The sequence below is a fragment of the Centropristis striata genome, chromosome 17 (assembly GCF_030273125.1).
Source record: "Centropristis striata isolate RG_2023a ecotype Rhode Island chromosome 17, C.striata_1.0, whole genome shotgun sequence".
NCBI lineage: Eukaryota > Metazoa > Chordata > Actinopteri > Perciformes > Serranidae > Centropristis > Centropristis striata.
This window is the reverse complement of record NC_081533.1, coordinates 29,730,942-29,750,138: the sequence shown is the minus strand read 5'-3', so window position 1 is coordinate 29,750,138 and position 19,197 is coordinate 29,730,942. Positions and strand designations below refer to the sequence as shown.

The window sequence follows — 19,197 nt, the reverse complement described above, 5'->3', positions numbered from 1 at the left end:
CTCAATGTTTTGCATGCAGGTTGCTAACCGGCAAAGAAACTTTGTATTGGGTGACATCAATTGCTAATTGGAAACATTAGGGGTGTGACCATACACTCAGCTGTTGAGACGAGATGATACACAATACTGGGTTCAAGAGAACCAGACGAGACGATATTTTAACACTATGTTTAAAGACTTCAATGACAAAATGCAACTGGAAATGTAGTATTTTATTCAATGGAAAGTCCAAAACGATGCAGGTCCATATTGTAATACTAATACTAAACTACTTAGTGGGATAGAAACCTGTCTTCTAGCAAATTCCCCCTCTAAATTCCACCTTTTACCTCTTCTCCCCTCTCCTCACTCTCATCAGCTTAAGTCTGTAAACATTACAAACACTGCTACTTATTAAGATTAATGCCAAAGAGCCTCCCTTTCCCTCTTAACAGAAACACACACACACACACACACACACACACACACACACTCTGATGTGCTCAAGTTCCTCACACATTGTAGAAAACACCATCTCACACACACAGAGACACAGCAAAGAAATTAAAAGTGATTTATACCTGATTTGTTGCAACTGTTATGCATTCTGCTGTGTGCAATGTGCTCTGCAGTAAATAGTTGTACGCATCCCCACCCAAAACATAACTGAGGATTGGGCTCTTCTTGTCAACTATTATCTTTACCGGCGCTGTTGATTTAAGGAGAGACTCAGAGCTGTGGTGGTTCTGCATAGTGCTCATGTTAGCCGAGGTGTACGCCGCTAATTTCTTACCTTGCTAACATGCTGTTCATGTCTCTTCTGTCACTCTGTTGATGTTTGTTTTTCAGCATTTTGTTAAGGGTGGAAACTATAGTTACACTCGTCGCCATCTTGCGTCGCCATCTTGTTTCCGATACGGGGAGCAGACCATATTTGGACTGTGGAGGAGGAGAGGGATCTGATCACTGACTACAGCCTCTCTACACCTCAACCTGACTGAGAGAAGCTGCTGCTAAATCATGTTAGCATTAACTGGAGCATTAACTGGGACGTTCATTTTGGCTAGCAAAAAACAAAAACAAAATCTACGTTACTTACCTCAGAAAAATGAACATCGACTCCTTGGAGTGTCTGTTAGTCCAACCAAACGCTGAACAAGACATTTTAATGAACAAAACGTTCAAATAAACTGTCATTAAGTAAAAATACAGTGAAAGGGTCAAAGTTATGAGACCAAACCGGTAAACGTCCTTTATTATATCTACATAACGTTATTGACACGTTGCCTTGGATACGCATTTATCTGCTTCTCTCCTGATGACGGCTCGCCTTGTTAGTGACCTGTAGCCACGCCCCAAATCATACGATTCTTTATCTTCTATTTTCTTCTAAATGGGGCCATTTATTAACATCAAATTGTCTTGAAGAAGATTGAGACCATAGTGAAAAAAATTCTGAGATAATAAATCAAGGGAGAAGTTTTCTCATTTTGCGTTGAAATTAATAGACAGAAATCTTTCTGCAGCCAAACTTAGCACCCCCTACTGGAATTTTTGGCAGAATGCAGCTTAAGGCACTTCCTGGTTCGCCTTCTTTGCTCAGACCAGGAGGTTGCCGCCTGCTGGAAACAATAGACTATTTGTTACCCCAAGGAAACATAATAAAAGTAGAGTCCCAAAGTTGAAGCAATACTACAAATAAGCAATTCACCAAAAATATTTTCTGTAATGGATTGTAAGGAGGGTGTTGATCAAACATGTATGAGAGCAGAAACCTGTCAACGGAAAGTGCAAACACAGCTTGTGTTGATAGAAGCAGGCTGACTGTAGTCCACAGAGGAAGAGCTAGAGGCCATGGCAGACTCCATTTGGTCCTTTTCAAAAGGACATCAAACAAATTGTCATCTCAGCTGACAGGATAAAGCCAGTGACTCAGTATAAATCCTGGGACGGAAGGGATCAGTTGTAAAATACAACAACCACCTCCAGGAAAAACTACACTGTAAAAAAAAAATCTGTTTAATCTACGGTAAAATACCGGCAGCTGTGGTTGCCAGAACTTCACTGTAAAAATACAGTGAGCGTATGTAAATGTAAATATCAGCAAAAACTGTAATTTATACTGAATAATCCCATTACCTTTAGGATAATTGTGTCATCATGGTGTTTCTCCATTCATTTTACATGATTTAAAACATTTTTTTACAGCAAAACTGTGTGTTTTCTACAGTTTATGACAGTAGAATTTAAAGTTTTATACTATTCTTTGTTTTACAGTAATTAAAAGTATCTACTGCCGTGATGCACAATGTTTAATTTACGACCTATTTCTGATGCAATTTGACAGTGTTTTACTGTAATTTCTACAAACATTTTTTACAGTGTACCTTATAGTGTGGTGGTTTGATTTATTTATTTATTTTTGTATTTAACCTTTATTTAACCAGGGAATATCCCATTGAGATTAAGAACCTCTTTTTCAAGGGAGCTCTGGCCAAGAGGCAGCAAACACAGAATACAGTTACATATTTACATAACATACAGACCTTAAACACGTCATGAGAAACAAGTGCATGTTATGGAATTGGCCTCAATAACTCTTAGTTTGGATTTAAAAGTGCTCAAAGTAACAAATTCAGTTAATTTCCATTCTTTCTGTAGCATATTCCAGCATAAGGTGCAGAGTAAACAAATGCCCTTTTACCCAACTCTGTAGAGCAGAAGGGACAGAAAGCAACAATTGATGTTTGTTTTTTTATAGTATATGTATAATAATTAATTGTCTGCATACCAACGAAGAAATTAATGCAAAATGGAACTGTTAGAGGACACCCATAAGCAGCTTCTCAAATGGCAGCAGCACTTAGTTCCTGATAACTGTGCTCCAGTGCTTTTGTGCACTTCAAGAGACTATCCGCTACTGTGAAGTGCCCTAAGCGAGCATGAATCACTGTATCTTGACTAACTGCCTGTGCAGACTACTTGCAGTGTAGGAGGCACTTCCAGATTTGCTGCTAAAACAAAAATCTTGTCCACATCTTCCCACCCGCTTCTGCCAGGTATTGTGATTCTAATGCAAATGAGGTAATTTACTCTCATCATACTGTATGGGAGATTGCAGCAAAAACAAATCTGTTGCACAATGAGTTCTGCATGTAATGGGGTCCATGACTGTCATCTCTGATCAGGCCCACTTGTACAAGTCTCTCCTCCTACTCTTTACATTACAAGACAATACAATGCATTATCTCCTACATCCTCTGCCACTGCAAATGGCACTTTGATAAAGTGGTGCCAAGTGCAGAGGCAGGACTCAAAACACAAAGTTTGCTGGAGTTCAGGAAGTGAGGGATGGAAGAGGGAATAGAAGGGGAATGAGAGCAATCAGAGGGTGAATTCACGGCACAGTACCGGAGGAGAGTTTGTCCATTCTGAGTAAATGCAGAAGTTCACATGAATTACCAAAAACTCTCACTCTCTCTTAATGTGTCGTGTCAAAACAGTGAAATTGTAGAAACAAGCTGACAAACAAGCTCTGAGTAGAGCAGTGCTTCATCATGTCACAAGTGTACTGCTCTACAATGTCTAACTGCAGTAACTATATTTTGGGTTGAAATTGAGTTATAACTAAAAATAAACTCATTGATGTCTGTTTTTTCTTGTGACAAAGATTTAGATTTCAATTTTGCTTTATTGCAAAGAAATTATGGTAACGCTTTATAATAATAAGGTCCTTTATAACCATTAATTAACAAGTAATTAGGCATTGTTCTCGCTTTAGATCCGGTAGTTGCAAAAAGCATAGTTAACTTATAATAGATGAGCAATAAAATATATTTTAATATCAATAAGCAAACAAAATAAGATTAATAAAGGCATGGCAAAGACATAATGGGTGGGTCATGAGCATGTTACTGTGGGTAAACCAAAATACACACAGCGAGGTCTGTGAACCATCTTCTCTCTTTGGTCTAGAGCAGGGATGGGCAACTTAAATGCTGGAGGGGGCCACAATTTTTCATGGTTACAACCACAGGGCCACATAAAGGACCGTACACTTAACCAGATATGATGAAACTGCAATTTTAAATATGTTTACAGTGCAGAAACTTGACATATTTCATGCTCAAATGCATGTTTAACAGTATAAATAGGAATACAAAAGGTTTGAAGCAAATAAAAAATAACCACTTACTCTTTTCATTCATTCATTACCATTAACCGCTTATCCGCAATCGGGTCGCGGGGGGCTGGAGCCTATCCCGTGATTTCTTTTTTTTTCAGTGCAAGAACAGCAGACCAACATTAATTGCAAGAAGTCATTTTGTGCATTTTTACACTGCACTTTTAAGATTTCATGCTCAAATGCATGTAGTTGTACTGAGGGCCACTTCAAGTGAGGGTGCGGGCCATATGGGGCCCCCGGGCCTCCAGTTGCCCATCCCTGGTCTAGAGCCTTTTTATGAGCCTGTCAACCATAACACCTTTTTGGAGACACTGCGACTCGTTTGCCTTTTCACGAGTTGTGACCAGTGTAGTTGACACCTCTGTTCCTGTCATCCCAAGGCCAGTGAAGTTCAGCAGTGATATTTTTGCCTACCCTAACAACACAGGTTCACACTCCCTCTGTGAACTCTACATAGTGTCCCTTTTCTGGAGGCATTCTCAGCTGAGTCTTCACACTAAGGGACTGAGTGCTAAAATCTGTCGTCTGACTTTGTGACGGTCACAGCCAAATGACCACAAGGCACAAACGTCTTGAAAGGATGGAGCAGGCATCGTACACTGAAAAAAGTGATTTTGACCCTTAGTAAATGTTACATATATTATTTAAGCATATTTTATATATTCGAAATTATGTGTTATTTAACTCCACTTATAAAATACAGGTAATTTCAACATATATTGTCAGAATTATGACTATCTTATTTTATTTAATTAAATGTAGCTCGAAAAAATTAAGTTCATCCAAATTTTTTTTGTCAGTTTAGACTGTTCATTCCATCCTTATGATTATGGTTGACAGAATCTGAGCAGTGTGTTTCTGCTCTCTTGTGTTGTGTTGTTTGTATCATATTAACGTTGGTGGTGTACACATCTTGTGGTTCTCTGTCATGTATGATAACTAAAAAAATATTTAATTAGAATCAACTTAATAAAAATGTACAATTTAAACATTTTAATTGATTTGAAAGAGTACAATATATTTAAAAAAACATACACAATCTTTTTAAGTTCATTTAACGTGGGTTTAATTGGATTTACTAAGAAAATTTGAGTAAAATGAACTCAAAATAATTGAGAAATAATTACATAATATAATTTTTTATTTATTTACTTAAAATGTTTAAGTCCAGTCAACATAATAAAAATATCTAGATTCAGATAAAATTATGTTCATTCAACAAAACATTTTTTTGAGTGTAGTAGAGGTAAACATTCTCACGGGCATTTTCAAATGTTTGTTCAGCGTGGCCTCACAACTCTGCTCTTCTGTGTTGGCAGCATGTTTTAGGTCCCTGTAGGACCTACTATATCATTCTACATTCCATTCTGCAGTCAATAAAGCTAAGCTTGACACAATCAGGCCAGAGAAGATGACCCATAAAACCTGTGTCCAGGGTACACCTGAGACTCTCTGAGCTCTGTCATCTATTTCCATTGCAATGCTGTAAAAAGTAAGGGGAAATAAACAGATAGAGAGCACTGAGGTGTTACCTGATCTGTAAAAACAAATGGCTGCAGTGAAGCAAAATGGTCATTTTTAAGGGAAATGCAAACCATATATAGGCCAGCAGCATTGACCTGTCTATGTGTGAAGCAGATGGGAGCACCACCTTTCTTTTTTAGCATCATACGTTTTTTTACATTTTTTTTTACGTTACATGTCATTTAGCTGATGCTTTTGTCCAAAGCGACTTACAATAAATGCATTGGTAACACTTTACAATAACCATCATTTATAAATGGTAAACAGATAGTTTATTAATGTTTAATCATCATTTATAAACCATATATAGGCCATTTAGACATATTCAACATATTTATTTCTCAAAATAAATAAACTTTAAAAAATATATCAAAACAATGTAAAATCCAGGATGAGCAGCTTTATTGTTGAGTGAACGTGCATTTTGTAACATGAAGGTTGCAGTGTTATCAAAGAATGCAGAGGAGCGCTCTCAGGTTGCAAGTGCACAGAGAAAAAAAAAAAAAAAAGTTGCAAGTGCACGTGTGATTTGTTGTGATGACGTCGTAGCTGTGCGGCGCGGCACCGGTCAGACAGTATTGTGGCCATAGCATGGTTGGAATAAACAAAGTTGAGTCGGGCTGCTCTGTGCACATATCGAGGATGACGCAGGAGTCTGAGGGATTTAATTTCAGCCAGGCAGTTTGGAGTTAAGTGGCAAGTAATATTCCTGAGTTGAAGAGCGGAGTATTAGCGGAGGACCAGAGATGCAGCAGCTAGTTGCTAGCTGTTAATGACTGGTCTACAGAAGAATGGAGAGAGCAAACGGAGTAAGGAAGGTCCAATCTGGAGGCAGACGAAGGCCAAGCCCGGGTAGAGACATTGGAGAGATAGCAGCTGGCGGCTAGCAGGCCTAGAGCCGGCTGTTCGTCTCTGCGCCGGGTTGGAAGAGGGCAGCAGCTAGTGGCCGCGGTGAGCAGACAGGACCAGAGGAGGAGGTAAATAAAAAAAGAAAAATAGTGCGATCGTCAGCACGCTTGTTAATCAAATACGTTAGATGAAAACAGGTTGAAATCAATGATCAGTTTAAAGTTAACGCCGTCTAGGTACTGAAACATGGTACCGTTTGATTTTACATGAATCGGTACTCCGTAGTGCCGACGGAATTCGGTCGGTACCTATAAAAGTACCGAATTCGGTACCCATCCCTAATTGTAGTTGTTGGAAGCGTGATCCATCAGGTGGTTTTTATGATGCTTTGCTTTTAACTGTAAATCAGCTTTAATTCTCATGGCTGCTCTCTTTCAGCAGTATTTGTTGACGCTAGTTATGGAAAGTACCTATGCTGCGATGAATCCAAAGCTGCCATCTCATGCTAATTCCCTGTTGTTTCAAAGGAAAATTTATGATCCCAGCTTTAACCCGCTCTGGACAAAATTTGACAAAAAAATTGGGTTGGTTTTTTTTTGCTAAAAACCCCAATGAGTTATACCCTGGGAAGCAAATTTGCCTTATACTTCATCCCTTAGTAGAGCAGCTGGGATGTAATGCAATGCAGGTTTTCATATTTCACATTTTTACAGGCAGTTAGGGATCGATCCTCTGCCCCCCATTTGCTGGGAAATTTGTATGTCAGCCAATAAGTGATGAGCCTCGTCAAACTAAACGGTCTGTCCGTCTGCTGTCCAGGCCTGACTCAGACCCACAACATTAGCCTGTGTCACCATTCGGCTCCCTGCAGAAATCTGACATTGAGCATGATAAGACACCAAGCTACTACAGGTACATCTAAAAAAAAAAAAAATAGAACATCAAGTTCAATATTTTTGGTGAATTATTTCAGAAAGTGAAACTCGTATATCATATAGATTCATTACGCGTAGAGTGAAATATTTCTAGCCTGTTTTTCTTGTAATTTTGATGAGACAAAAGCTGAAATGCAGGCTTGAAATATTTTACTCTATGTGTAATGAATCTATATAATACACGAGTTTCACTTTCTGAAATAATTGACACAATTGTTTTTGAACTTTTCCAGAGATGTACCTGTATCTATTTACTTGGCTCATCTGATATAGAAATACACCACCCCACTGCTCTGCCCTACCATGAGCTTCGTTTGAACCTATTTCAAAATAAAAGCTTCGTTCTTGACAGCAGATGCCACTTGACTTGCATGCAAAGTGAGGAGCGACAGGTCTTGAAGGATACACTTCTCTTCGTAATGTCTTACATCTTGAGGTGGATTTTCTAAGTAATTCATTAGAAACCTGTTTCCACATGACATTCTTGTTACCCTCTTCTCTATATTCTGCTGTTCTCTCTTGTCACACGTTCCCTTGACGCTCTCTATTTATCTTCCCAGGTGCTGGAGCAACCTTGACATATTAGGACATTAAATCTGATTCAACACCTGTCGCCACCCTAAAGTGTTTCCACATTCTCTGTTTTCTCAAGCGTATGAAGGAAAATACAATTTCACCCACAGCGTCTGTCTCTGTCACATTCACTCTTGCAGACACTTCTTTCTCTCCCCTGTCTCTTTTTTTAACCACAGTATTCTAATGGTTCATGTCCTTTTACTATTTTTTGCGCCGTATGGTCTCTATCAAATGACATCTGTCTGTTGCCACTTGTTTAACCCTTTATCGGGCGAAGAACTATATTTGGTAACTTCAGTGGATATCTAAATGAGGTCCCTATGTCTCTCTGTTTTGTCGTAGAACCACATGGATTTCTTCCAGCTAATTAGCAAAGACCAGGCTACGTCACAGACAGTGACACCATGATATCTGACCAATCAGTATGATAATAATATTTACTTTATTGATATTATGGACTGGACTTCGTTCTTGTGTGTGTGTGTGTGTGTGTGTGTGTGTGTGTGTGTGTGTGTGTGTGAATATCCAGCGTCCACATAGTGTCTTTCAATCAATCATCTGTCTTTCAAAGTTTTTTTCTCGAGGTCCTAACATGTTCCATAATACACATTCTTACAAAGTACAGAGGCAGTTTGAGCCATGAAAGTGATATGCTGATGTAGGCAATGGTTTCTGGACTTTAATAATGGACAGTCCATGATATCAATAATATATCTGGACTTTCTGGGGGTAATATTTCGAGAAATAAACTTACGAGATTAAAGTGGCAAATCTACGAGAAAAAAATGCGCAGATTTATGAGATTTAAAGTGGTGAATCTGGGAGAAAAAAGTTACTTTTTTTCTCATAAATCTGTGACTTTTTTCACACAGATTTGCCACTTTAAATCTCTTAAATCTGCAACGTTTTTTCTTGTATATTTGCCACTTTAATCTAGTAAATTTGCAACTTTTTGCTCGAAATATTACCCCCAGAAAGTCCAGATATATTATTGATATTATGGAGCCATTTGGGGTTCAGTATCTTGCTCAAGGATAGTTCGCTATGTAGGCCGCGACGGTCAGGGATCGAACCGCCAACCCTTCGGTTGGGGGCCAACCAACTCTACCAGCTGAGCCACAGCTGTGTGGCCTGTCACACAAAAAAACGGACTAATTCTATTGATGGATTCATTCAAAATGCTCTTGATTTAGAATTACATACACACAAAGATTATATTTAATGTGGTCAAAATAAGTAGATTCTATCTCAAACATTTTTATATTGAAATTACTTAATATAAATGCGTCCTTGATTTTGAGGCAGTTGTTTAAGTAAAAAGAAATGACTACAGAGTAATTTATTACAGTGTGTATGATGAAAAACAAGTTGATTTAGGAAAACCTGGAATACTGAATGATGAAATTAATTAATTGCAAAGATATAGAAAATAAAAACTCAGTCAGGTCACTTTAGACCCATGTTGTTCATCAAAGGGTTAAGCCTTTTTTCTATCAGAATCATATGTTTCTCCAGCTGATTGACACAATTAGATTAAATATGGTATTTCGCATAGTAAAGGTTTTTCGTGTCTGTTGATTAAGTGCTACATATTCAATGTTAGTCACTTTTCCATCCGATCCTCTCCTTTCCTCACCGTGCTCCACCATCTTCCTTATCATCTGCTCCACACTCTATTTCAAAGTAATTATTCCTCATTAATCTACAATAGCTCCTAACAAGTCTATTAATGCAAAGGTCCGGATGGCAGACATTGCAAAATGAGCTCTTCTATTAACTCAGCATCATTATTCTTGCCACATAGAAGGCTCTGGGGCTGCTGACTTTCCCCAGCAACCCCTGTCCAACCCCCAGATTAGCCTGATTATTGCTGGAACATCTTTTTCGACTTCTCTTCCCTGCTTTGAAAAAAAATCCAGTTGCCTTCTTTGTGTTTTCTAGAAAAACCTTTTCTAATAGATGCTGTTTTTGGAAAATACACCAGCCTCATCTACTTTGAAAGAGAACTATTTTTAAAGAGCCATAATGTACATTTAATATTCATATTTTTACATGAAGTTCATTCACCTCAAATAGAGAAAGGAAGAAGCCTAACAGGCTTATTCCTAAGCAAGCTGAATGTATGACTCTTACCAGCGTTTTGTTTGAATAATTTAATAATTTTATGAATATAGCACCTTTTAAAAACAGTGTTCATAAAGTGCTCTGGCAGACAAAGCCAAGTAAAAGCCAAACGCAAGTGGCAATGACACAACAAAAGACCTAAAAGTGCAGCCAGACAAAAAGAAAAATAAATGAGGGTAAAATGAATCCAAGAAGACAAAGGCGTAATATCTGAGTGACGTCAGGGTATGATTGAAAGAAGACATTCTGAAGCTGGATTTTTTGGTCAACTGAAAGTAAACAGAGAATAAAATTGGACCTTAAATCAAACCACAGGTAATGGGAGACATAGACGATGTGTAGACCGAGTCGATTCTTTCTAAAAGGTTAGATTAAAACCAGTGAAGTGCAGTTTTCTTGGAGCCAACCCAGGTTTTTAAGACCAATAATTAAAATGGGGTTCTGTGTCAAAAGCTGCACTCAGGTGTAATAGACTTAAAATTGCACTCTCCCTTCTATCAGCTGCTAAAAGGAGGTCATAGTTACTTTGATGAGGGCCGTTTCTCTGCTATGTACAGCTCCAAAACCAGACAGAAGATGTTATTGCAACACATAAAAGTTTGTTTGAAACCTTTGATCCAAACAGAAGTTTATAAATTGGCGTTCAATTGCTAGAACATAGGGATCAAGGTTCGGTTTCTCTCAAAGCACATGATTGAAATGGTATTAGATAATTTAAGTGATGTTATATGTGGTTATTAGCCAGTAAATATCGGCAAGCAGGCGCCTGCTCCACCTGCTGGTCAGTGGACAGTTAATTAGTAGTCATCGTGACATCACCCATTCGTTTGTGCCCCGTTAGAAGAATCAAGTTTAGCGTTACACTCGTCGCCATCTTGTTTCTGATACGGGGAGCAGACCATATCTGGACTGTGGAGGAGGAGAGGGATCTGATCACTGACTACAGCCTCTCTACACCTCAACCTGACTGAGAGAAGCTGCTGCTAATTCATGTCAGCATTAACTGGAGCATTAACTGGGATGTTCATTTTGGCTAGCAAAAAAAAACAAAAACAAAATGTACGTTACTTACCTCAGAAAAATTAACATCGACTCCTTGGAGTGACTGTTAGTCCAACCAAACGCTGAACAAGACATTTTTACTGAACAAAACGTTCAAATAAATTGTCATTAAGTGAAAATACAGTGAAAGGGTCAAAGTTATGAGACCAAATCGCTAACGGGGGCGGCTGTGGCTCAGTTGGTAGAGTTGGTTGGCCCCCAACCGAAGGGTTGAGGGTTCGATCCCTGACCATCGCAGCCTACATGTCGAAGTATCCTTGAGCAAGATACTGAACCCCAAATTGCTCCCAATGATGAGTTCATCGGTGTGTGAATGAATTCCCAATGGTGGCAGGTGGGACCATTTAGGGTAGCCTCTGCCACCAGTATGAATGTGTGTGTGAAAGGGTGAATGAGCGCAGTCTGTAGTGTAAAGCGCTTTGAATGTTCGCTAAGCGGCTAGAAAAGCGCTATATATGTGCAGGTCCATTTACCATTTACCGTTATATGTAACTTTATTGACACGCATTGTTCTGCTTCTCTCCTGATGATGGCTCGCCTTGTTAGTGACCTGTCAATCAAAGGTAGCCCCGCCCCAAATCATACGATTCTTTATCTTCTATTTTCTTCTAAATGGGGCCATTATTAGAACTATTAAAATGAAATTGTCTTGAAGGAGATTTTTTACTAGCGATTGTTGTCCTAAAAAAAAAATTCTGAGGTAATAAATCAAGTGAGAAGGTTTCTCATTTTGCATTGAAATGAATGGACAGAAATGTTTCTGCAGCTAAACTTAGCGCCCCCTGCTGGAATTTTCAGTAGAATGCAGCTTAAGGCACTTCCTGGTTTGCCTCCCTGCTCAGACCCGGAGGTTGCCGCCTGAGAACAACACCAAAGCAGAAGTGATGTAACAAAATGTGAAACCAAAGGGGGAAGCAAAGCAAACCCAGATCTTTCCACTGGAACCCTAACCCCCCTTTTCGTTGTAATGAGGCCTAACCAGGACGGTTCTTTGCCCTAACATTAGAGTAGTGGTTTTATGGCATAGTCATGGTCTTTGTCACTTTGTTTTCAGCAAGCGGCCATTTAATTGACTTGAATGGACAGATAACCCCTGCTCAACCTACTAGCAGGTAGAGCAAAAAATATCCCACTCTATATGTGCTTTGAGCTCAATAAACAAATTTACGATCATTGATCAACACTCCCACTATGTTTGTGTTTCTGTTTCACTACACCCAAATTCCCCTCACTCGCAACAGTAGAAATAAGAAATCAATCAATCCAATCAGTACATACAAACATTGTTGATGTCTTCCAATGAAGCCGACATGAAAACTATCAAGCCAATCAGTAATGTCAGTTAACTGCAGCTGTCAGTCAGCCTGCTGAAGGCAGTTCAGCCAGCAGCTGTTCACTCAGCTCCTGCTGACAGACAGCTAGAGCAGGGATTCCCAAAGTGTGGTACGTGGACCCCTGGGGGTGCGCGAGCTGCCGCTAGGGGGTGCGCGAGATGAAAAATGTAATGGCGGTCTGATAATTACACAATTACATTTTTTTCCCCCCACACAATAAAGAAGTGTAAATAAACATTTTCTTTGTAAAATGTAAAATCAAAAACTGTAATATTAATAAATAAATAAATACAGGCTATTCAAAATGCACTTCATCTTAAAATGAAGCGTAGAAGAAGTTATCATCTTCCATTTTTCCAACCTGTGTTATGATGACGGGTTGTTTAGCTCCACGCTCATTTAAACTTGCTGCAATTTTTGTTCAACGCGGCTCAAAATATAACATTTTCCTCAACTTATCTGCTTTCTGCCTCTGATCCTGAGCCTGTCATCATCCTCTTTGCTCTTAAAACTGGAAGCTTGCGCATAACTTTGTTGCATTATATTGAAACTGTGTTACAGATTAATTAAAATGCGAGAGGTCATTGTTGTGATGGTGATTATTTTATTATATGTGTTCTCATTTAAACATGATTAAACATGCCGCCTTTAATATGGCTAAAAAAAAGCTTATTGCATTTTGGTTTTTTTAAGGTGTGGGGGATTGGGGGTGCGTCAACACGGTTGGGACATAGAAGGGGGTGCGCGGCTAAAAACGTTTGGGAACCGCTGAGCTAGAGAATGAAGCTGGCAGACACATCGGGAGCCTTGATTAATTAATTAATATGCAGTAAATAAGTTCAAAACACAGGACACAACATCACACAACAGATAATCAATGGTTATAATAGTTTGGGATTTTTCATTACTTTTAGTTTTAATTTTGTTGTGATTTTTTGTTAGTTTTAATGAGTTTTTAGAGTGAGTTTGCTAGTTTTAATTACTTTTTAGTTTTTTAGAAAATGCTTAGTTTTAGTTTAGTTTTTATTAGTTTTAGTTTTTTTTGTAATGGGGTATTTGTTGGGTGCCAGATTAAAAAAAGTCACAATAAATGTTGCCTTTATTTCCTTTGTCTTATCCATCTCAGCCCCAATAAGGTTATTAAGTCATAAAACCAGGGCGGCTGTGGCTCAGTCGGTAGAGTCGCTGGTTCGATCCCTGACCATGGCAGCCTACATGTCAAAGTATCCTTGAGCAAGATACTGAACCCCAAATTGCTCCCGATGCTGCGTTCATCGGTGTGTGAATGAATTCCCAATGGTGGCAGGTGGGACCGCTTAGGGTAGCCTCTGCCACCAGTATGAATGTGTGTGTGAAAGGGTGAATGAGCGTAGTCTGTAGTGTAAAGCGCTTTGAGTGGTCGCAAAGCGACTAGAAAAGCGCTATATAAGTATAAGTGCAGGTCCATTTACCATTTAAGTCCAGATAGATGAAATAGGTTTCATATCAACCAAAAGGTTTACGTATGAAAAAAGTTGACAAAGATGAAAACGAAGGACATTTTCACTATAATTTTAGTTAGTTTTGTCACCACACAATACAGTTTCAGTTAGTTATTTAGTTAGTTTTTTAAAAAACTCTTTTTATTTGATTTCAGTTAACAAAAATTACTTTTCAATTCCAGTTTTTGGTATTTCGTTAGTTTTCATTAACTAACTATAATAACCTTTTTTCCCACAAGAATATTCAGGCCTCTGTAAGCTGACTGTCTACATGTTTTGTATGAAACTAAACTAATCCCTGCCTGGAAAGTTGGAAAACAATCACAAATGTACATTGTGCTTTGAAAAATGGTCAAACACTGAATCTGATTGTTTAGCATGTTTTTTTCACTTACACTGTGATGATCGAGCCTCCCTTGAAACCTTGAGTGTAGTGTTAACAAATCATGTGATGTCAAAATCATGTCAGAGAAGAGATGAGATTTTTTTTTTTTTTTTTAACAAGGTCTTTTTATTTAAGATTTTCACATTATACAAAATACAAACATAATACAAACAGTAACTAATCCCTAGTTGCCACCATCCACCAGACCTGTACCGCTAAATCAAAGACAGTCATTTAATGTACTTGTTGATAGGGTGAGTCACGTAAACAAAAACAATGGAGACAGAAAGAACATATGTGAGGCTACAAGTAAGAGGTTAACATGTATTACAGGGTGACATTTTCTGCTTCCATTTGGTCCACAAAATCCAAGAAAGGCTGCCAGGTTGCATAGAATTTCAAAACAGACCCTTGCACTGCAAAAAAAAGAAAAGTTGGGTGAACTCAAAATTTCAAGGCAACAAACTTTGATAAAATTTTAAGTTGGACAATTAAACTAAATATTTTAAGTTTTGTTTTTGAGTTTGCTCAACTCTGAATTAAGATTTTTGTCAACTCAACTGTAAATTGTACTAAATTATAATTTAACATTGTAACTATGTCTATTTCTTCCAATGCTCATATCATGTTTGCATCTTGCTAATGGGCATGTATTAGTATTATGCACAGGATTTTTTATTCAGTCAAATGTAACATTTGCTGAGTTTGTTGATTTTAAAAAAAAATGTATTGAAGGTTTGGACAAATAAACTCAACTTCGTATGAAAGCCACGGGTATAAGCTCTCAAATACTTTTTGAATTTCATTTTTATCTGCTACAGAAGCTGAAAAATCTATTATTTAGTAGGTGTTGAATTTCCAGAAAAACTTCAGGTTTTAGGGGGTCATTTGAAAATCGCCCAGAGGTTTTCCAGGCATTTTTTTCCAGGCTGGGGTTAAACATCAGGCCTGTATGCCACTACTCCAACTATGAGTGGGGTTTTAAGATAAGCACTGGCTTTAAACACAGCCATCAGCACTAGATCTGTCCTTGTCCTCCAAGTATCCCAGGTTTAACACTGCACACAGGCCAGCAAGGAAGATGAAAACACTTGCCAGCTTACCACAGAGAAGTAGCTAACCCTTGATGTGCCACTCCATTTTATCCAGCTGTATCAGCGCACTCTGGGAGAGCTGATTGCTGAATGGCTTGGCAGGGCTGTGGGTGTGTACGTGTCTCATTGTACGTGTGCGTGTGTGTCTGTCGGGAGTTGATGTCCCACTGCGCCAAGGATTAAATCCTCTCGTCCTTAACCAGACTGACGTGCTAACTCATCATTCTCTTTCATCAAGACCTCTTCTTCCAGGCCCCCTCCTGTTGAACCCTCAACCTGCAGCTAAATGCTGCAGCGTCTCCTTTCTTCTGTGCTTGGATCTCTTCCGAGATTATTCGGAGAAAGCTGTTAAAAGCTTCACCCTAAAAAAACCCCAATGGAAATACAGTAAATGTTCATTTGCATTTTTTTTTTACTTCTTTTCTAGGTTACATTCAGTTCCTTGATTTTTTCATAATCAGTATTTGCTACTGCTTGCATTATGCGGTTGGAGGAGAATGTTTCCTGGATTAATCCTTCCTCTCTATATTCCTGACAGGAATTTAAGACATAAATTATACATAAGCAATCACTCCTCGTCAGCCTTGCTGAGATGAAACCAGTAACGTTTTTCAAAACCTGTCACAAACACTCACCTTCACTCTACTTGGTGGGTGTGACTGAACCGTACTGGAGAAACAATCGAGCAGCGAGCTATTAATCTCAAAAACACACAGCAGTTCAAACATGCTCTTAAAACTGCCAGATTGGGCTTGGCCAGTACTTCATTGCTAGCTCCAGGCTGCTGTCATTGTGGCAATGAGGTGTCCAGCTGTTTTGATTTGCCACCATGCGGAAACCATGGAACACAAAGTGTTAACATAGTGAACAGAGTCATTAACCTCCTGAGACCCAAGCTTTTGTTTGGTATGTATTGTTAGTTTCTCCTAGATATTTGATATTTTGGATTTGTAGGACATAAGTACAAAAACTAAGCAATGTCTTTGAACAGGAAGTAGTTTAAAAAAAACAAAAAACAAATCGGTTAATTTTACTGTATAACATAATTAATTCACCAGTGTATAAAACTTTTATTTCCTTACATTTACTCCCTCTCTTTGGAAGAACGATAGTAAAAGTCTATTCGTTCTCAAATTAGTACTTCCTGATTAGCAGAGTCGTAGCTTGTTGCTATTGCTAAAAATAGTCAAACTTGCAAAGAATATCAAGCTACAAACATTATTAAGCACACATGAACAAGTTTTAACCATAAATGTGATCAGATTTTGTACCTGGTCCACTTTTGTCTAGGGATAAGCTGTTGATTGACTTTAGCAAGGTGCTGCCATCTGGTTTTTATACTAATTGATGTATTGTGCTGTATAAGGTCCATAAAACCTAAAATGAAATGTCCACATATGAGGACGCAGGGTCACAGGAGGTTATGCTCTTATCATTTCAAGTTGATAAGACCTTAATGACTCTGTTGCAGATCCTTTATCCAATCTGTTATTTCCTTTTCTTTCATTTGCTGGTATGGCAACCTTGGAACTAAACATAAAAATGCCCTACAGGGCATTGTGAAGGAAACTGAACCTGGTTGAACAATGATAGTGATGTTGATTGTGATGATGATGATGATGATGATGATGATGATGATGATGACGATGAGTTTAATATTGACGATGATGATGATGTTGTTGATGTTGATGTTGGGGACCTATGTGGTTGACACTTCACCTGGAATTGCCTTCTGTTGCACTATTGTTTTTTGTTTTGTTTTGTTTTTAGATATATAGATATCATAGACTGTATATAAATAATGGACGTAGTGACCATGACGTCACCCATTGGTTTGTGGACTGCCCGTTGGAAGCCTCTAGTTCAGTGTTACACTCGTCGCCATCTTGCGTCGCCATCTTGTTTCCGATATGCGGAGCAGACCATAATTGGACTGTGACGGAACAAGAGGGATCTGACGACACTGACTACACGCCTCTCACTGAGAGAAGCCGCTGTTAATTCATGTTAGCATTAATTGGAGCATTAACTGGGATGTTAGTTTTGGCTAGCAAAAAAACAAAAACAAAATGTACCTTTCTTACCTCAGAAAACTGAGCAGCGACTCCTTGGAGTGTCTGTTAGTCCAACCAAACACTGAACAAGACATTTTTACTGAACATTAAGTTTTTTTTTTTTACTGTCATTAAGTGAAAATACAGTGAAAGGGTCAAAGTTATGAGACCAAATCGGTAAACGTCCTCTTTTCTATCTATATAACGTTATATATAACTTTATTGACACGTTGCCGTGGATACGCATTGCTCTGCTTCTCTCCTGGTGATGGCTCGCCTTATCAGTGACCTGTAGCCACGCCCCAAATCATACGATTCTTTATCTTCTATTTTCTTCTAAATGGGGCCATTATTAGAACTATTAACATCAAATTGTCTTGAAGAAGATTTTTTACTAGTGATTGAGACCATAATGTTGTCCCTGAAATTTTTTTCTGAGGTAATAAATCAAGAGAGAAGTTTTCAAATTGAGCACTGAAATGAATGGACAGGTTTCTTTTGCAGCCAAACGTAGCGCCCCTTACTGGAATTTTCGCTGAATTGCAGGCTTAGTGCACTTCCTGGTTGGCCTCCATGCTCAGACACGGAGATTGCCGCCTAATAGATATATGGAGGCTGTGATCTGTTGCATGTATGTGTGTTGGAATAAATCGTTTTTTATGTCTTTTATACACCTAGACTAACCAAATTGCCCAAGTTGGGACAAACAAACTATACTTGACTTGACTTGAGTGTGGTGAAATGGAACCAAGCTATCAACATATTGTATGTACAACAGGCATATTAGGGGTTCTTTTCAAATCATTACCAGCCTGCCTTTTGTTATTGTGAGAGATGATCATGAGATCATAGAAAACGGAAAGTTATAACACAATTTTTCTTTAAAGTTTCCTGATAAGCTGCTACTTGTTTCATGTTTCTGTTTGTCTGGTTTCAGGTCTACTGACTATGGCACCACCTACACCAAACTTAACCTGATGCCAGGGACCACCATTGTGGTGACCAGCTTCTTCATCTGCCCAACCAACAAAAAAAAGGTAGGAGGATGCATGCATTTTTTAAATGATTGTGTTGTCCATGAGCTTGCTGAAAGGTGCTGCGGATTTGCACCTCTGGAACTGACAATTTTAGATTGAATAGAAAAGTTTTGCTTTGCTTCCATGTTTACACTGGTAGGCTGGCAATTACAAGATTTCTAGATGTGGGATTTATGAAAACGATCCACTGACACTTTAGACGGACTACTGCTTAAAATTAGACAAGACAATCCAGCATGAAGGCAAAATATGACATTATCACAGTAAAAATACCATTTTTAACCATATGAGAACAGGTTCAATTCACCCAAATTATGAACAGTTCGTCGTGTAAGCTATTTTTACAATAACTGAGGCTTTGAATTGATTAGGACCCTTATGCAGCCTTTGAAATGGGGAGCTTGAAGGGGAACATCAGTGAGTTAGTATTATAATTTCCATGATGTAACTGTAGAACATCTTTATCTGTCAAGAGTTTAGTCTCAAATTGAAACTGATATCGTTTAGTTTATTATTTTTTTAAACAGTGATACAAATATTACCCTGAAAGTGTTGTGATGCTGGCTTTTCATGCACA

The 19,197-nt window shown here is 38.5% G+C and overlaps 1 protein-coding gene across 1 annotated transcript in view; it reads left to right on the top strand.

Annotated features, from left to right (window-relative positions):
- sorcs2 (sortilin-related VPS10 domain containing receptor 2) overlaps positions 1-19,197 on the top strand; it is a 291,103-nt gene that overhangs the window by 141,477 nt on the left and 130,429 nt on the right. Inside the window, exon 3 of the mRNA XM_059355551.1 lies at positions 18,521-18,620. Coding sequence (XP_059211534.1) covers positions 18,521-18,620 — 100 coding nt within the window. The remainder of the gene's footprint in view (positions 1-18,520; positions 18,621-19,197) is intronic.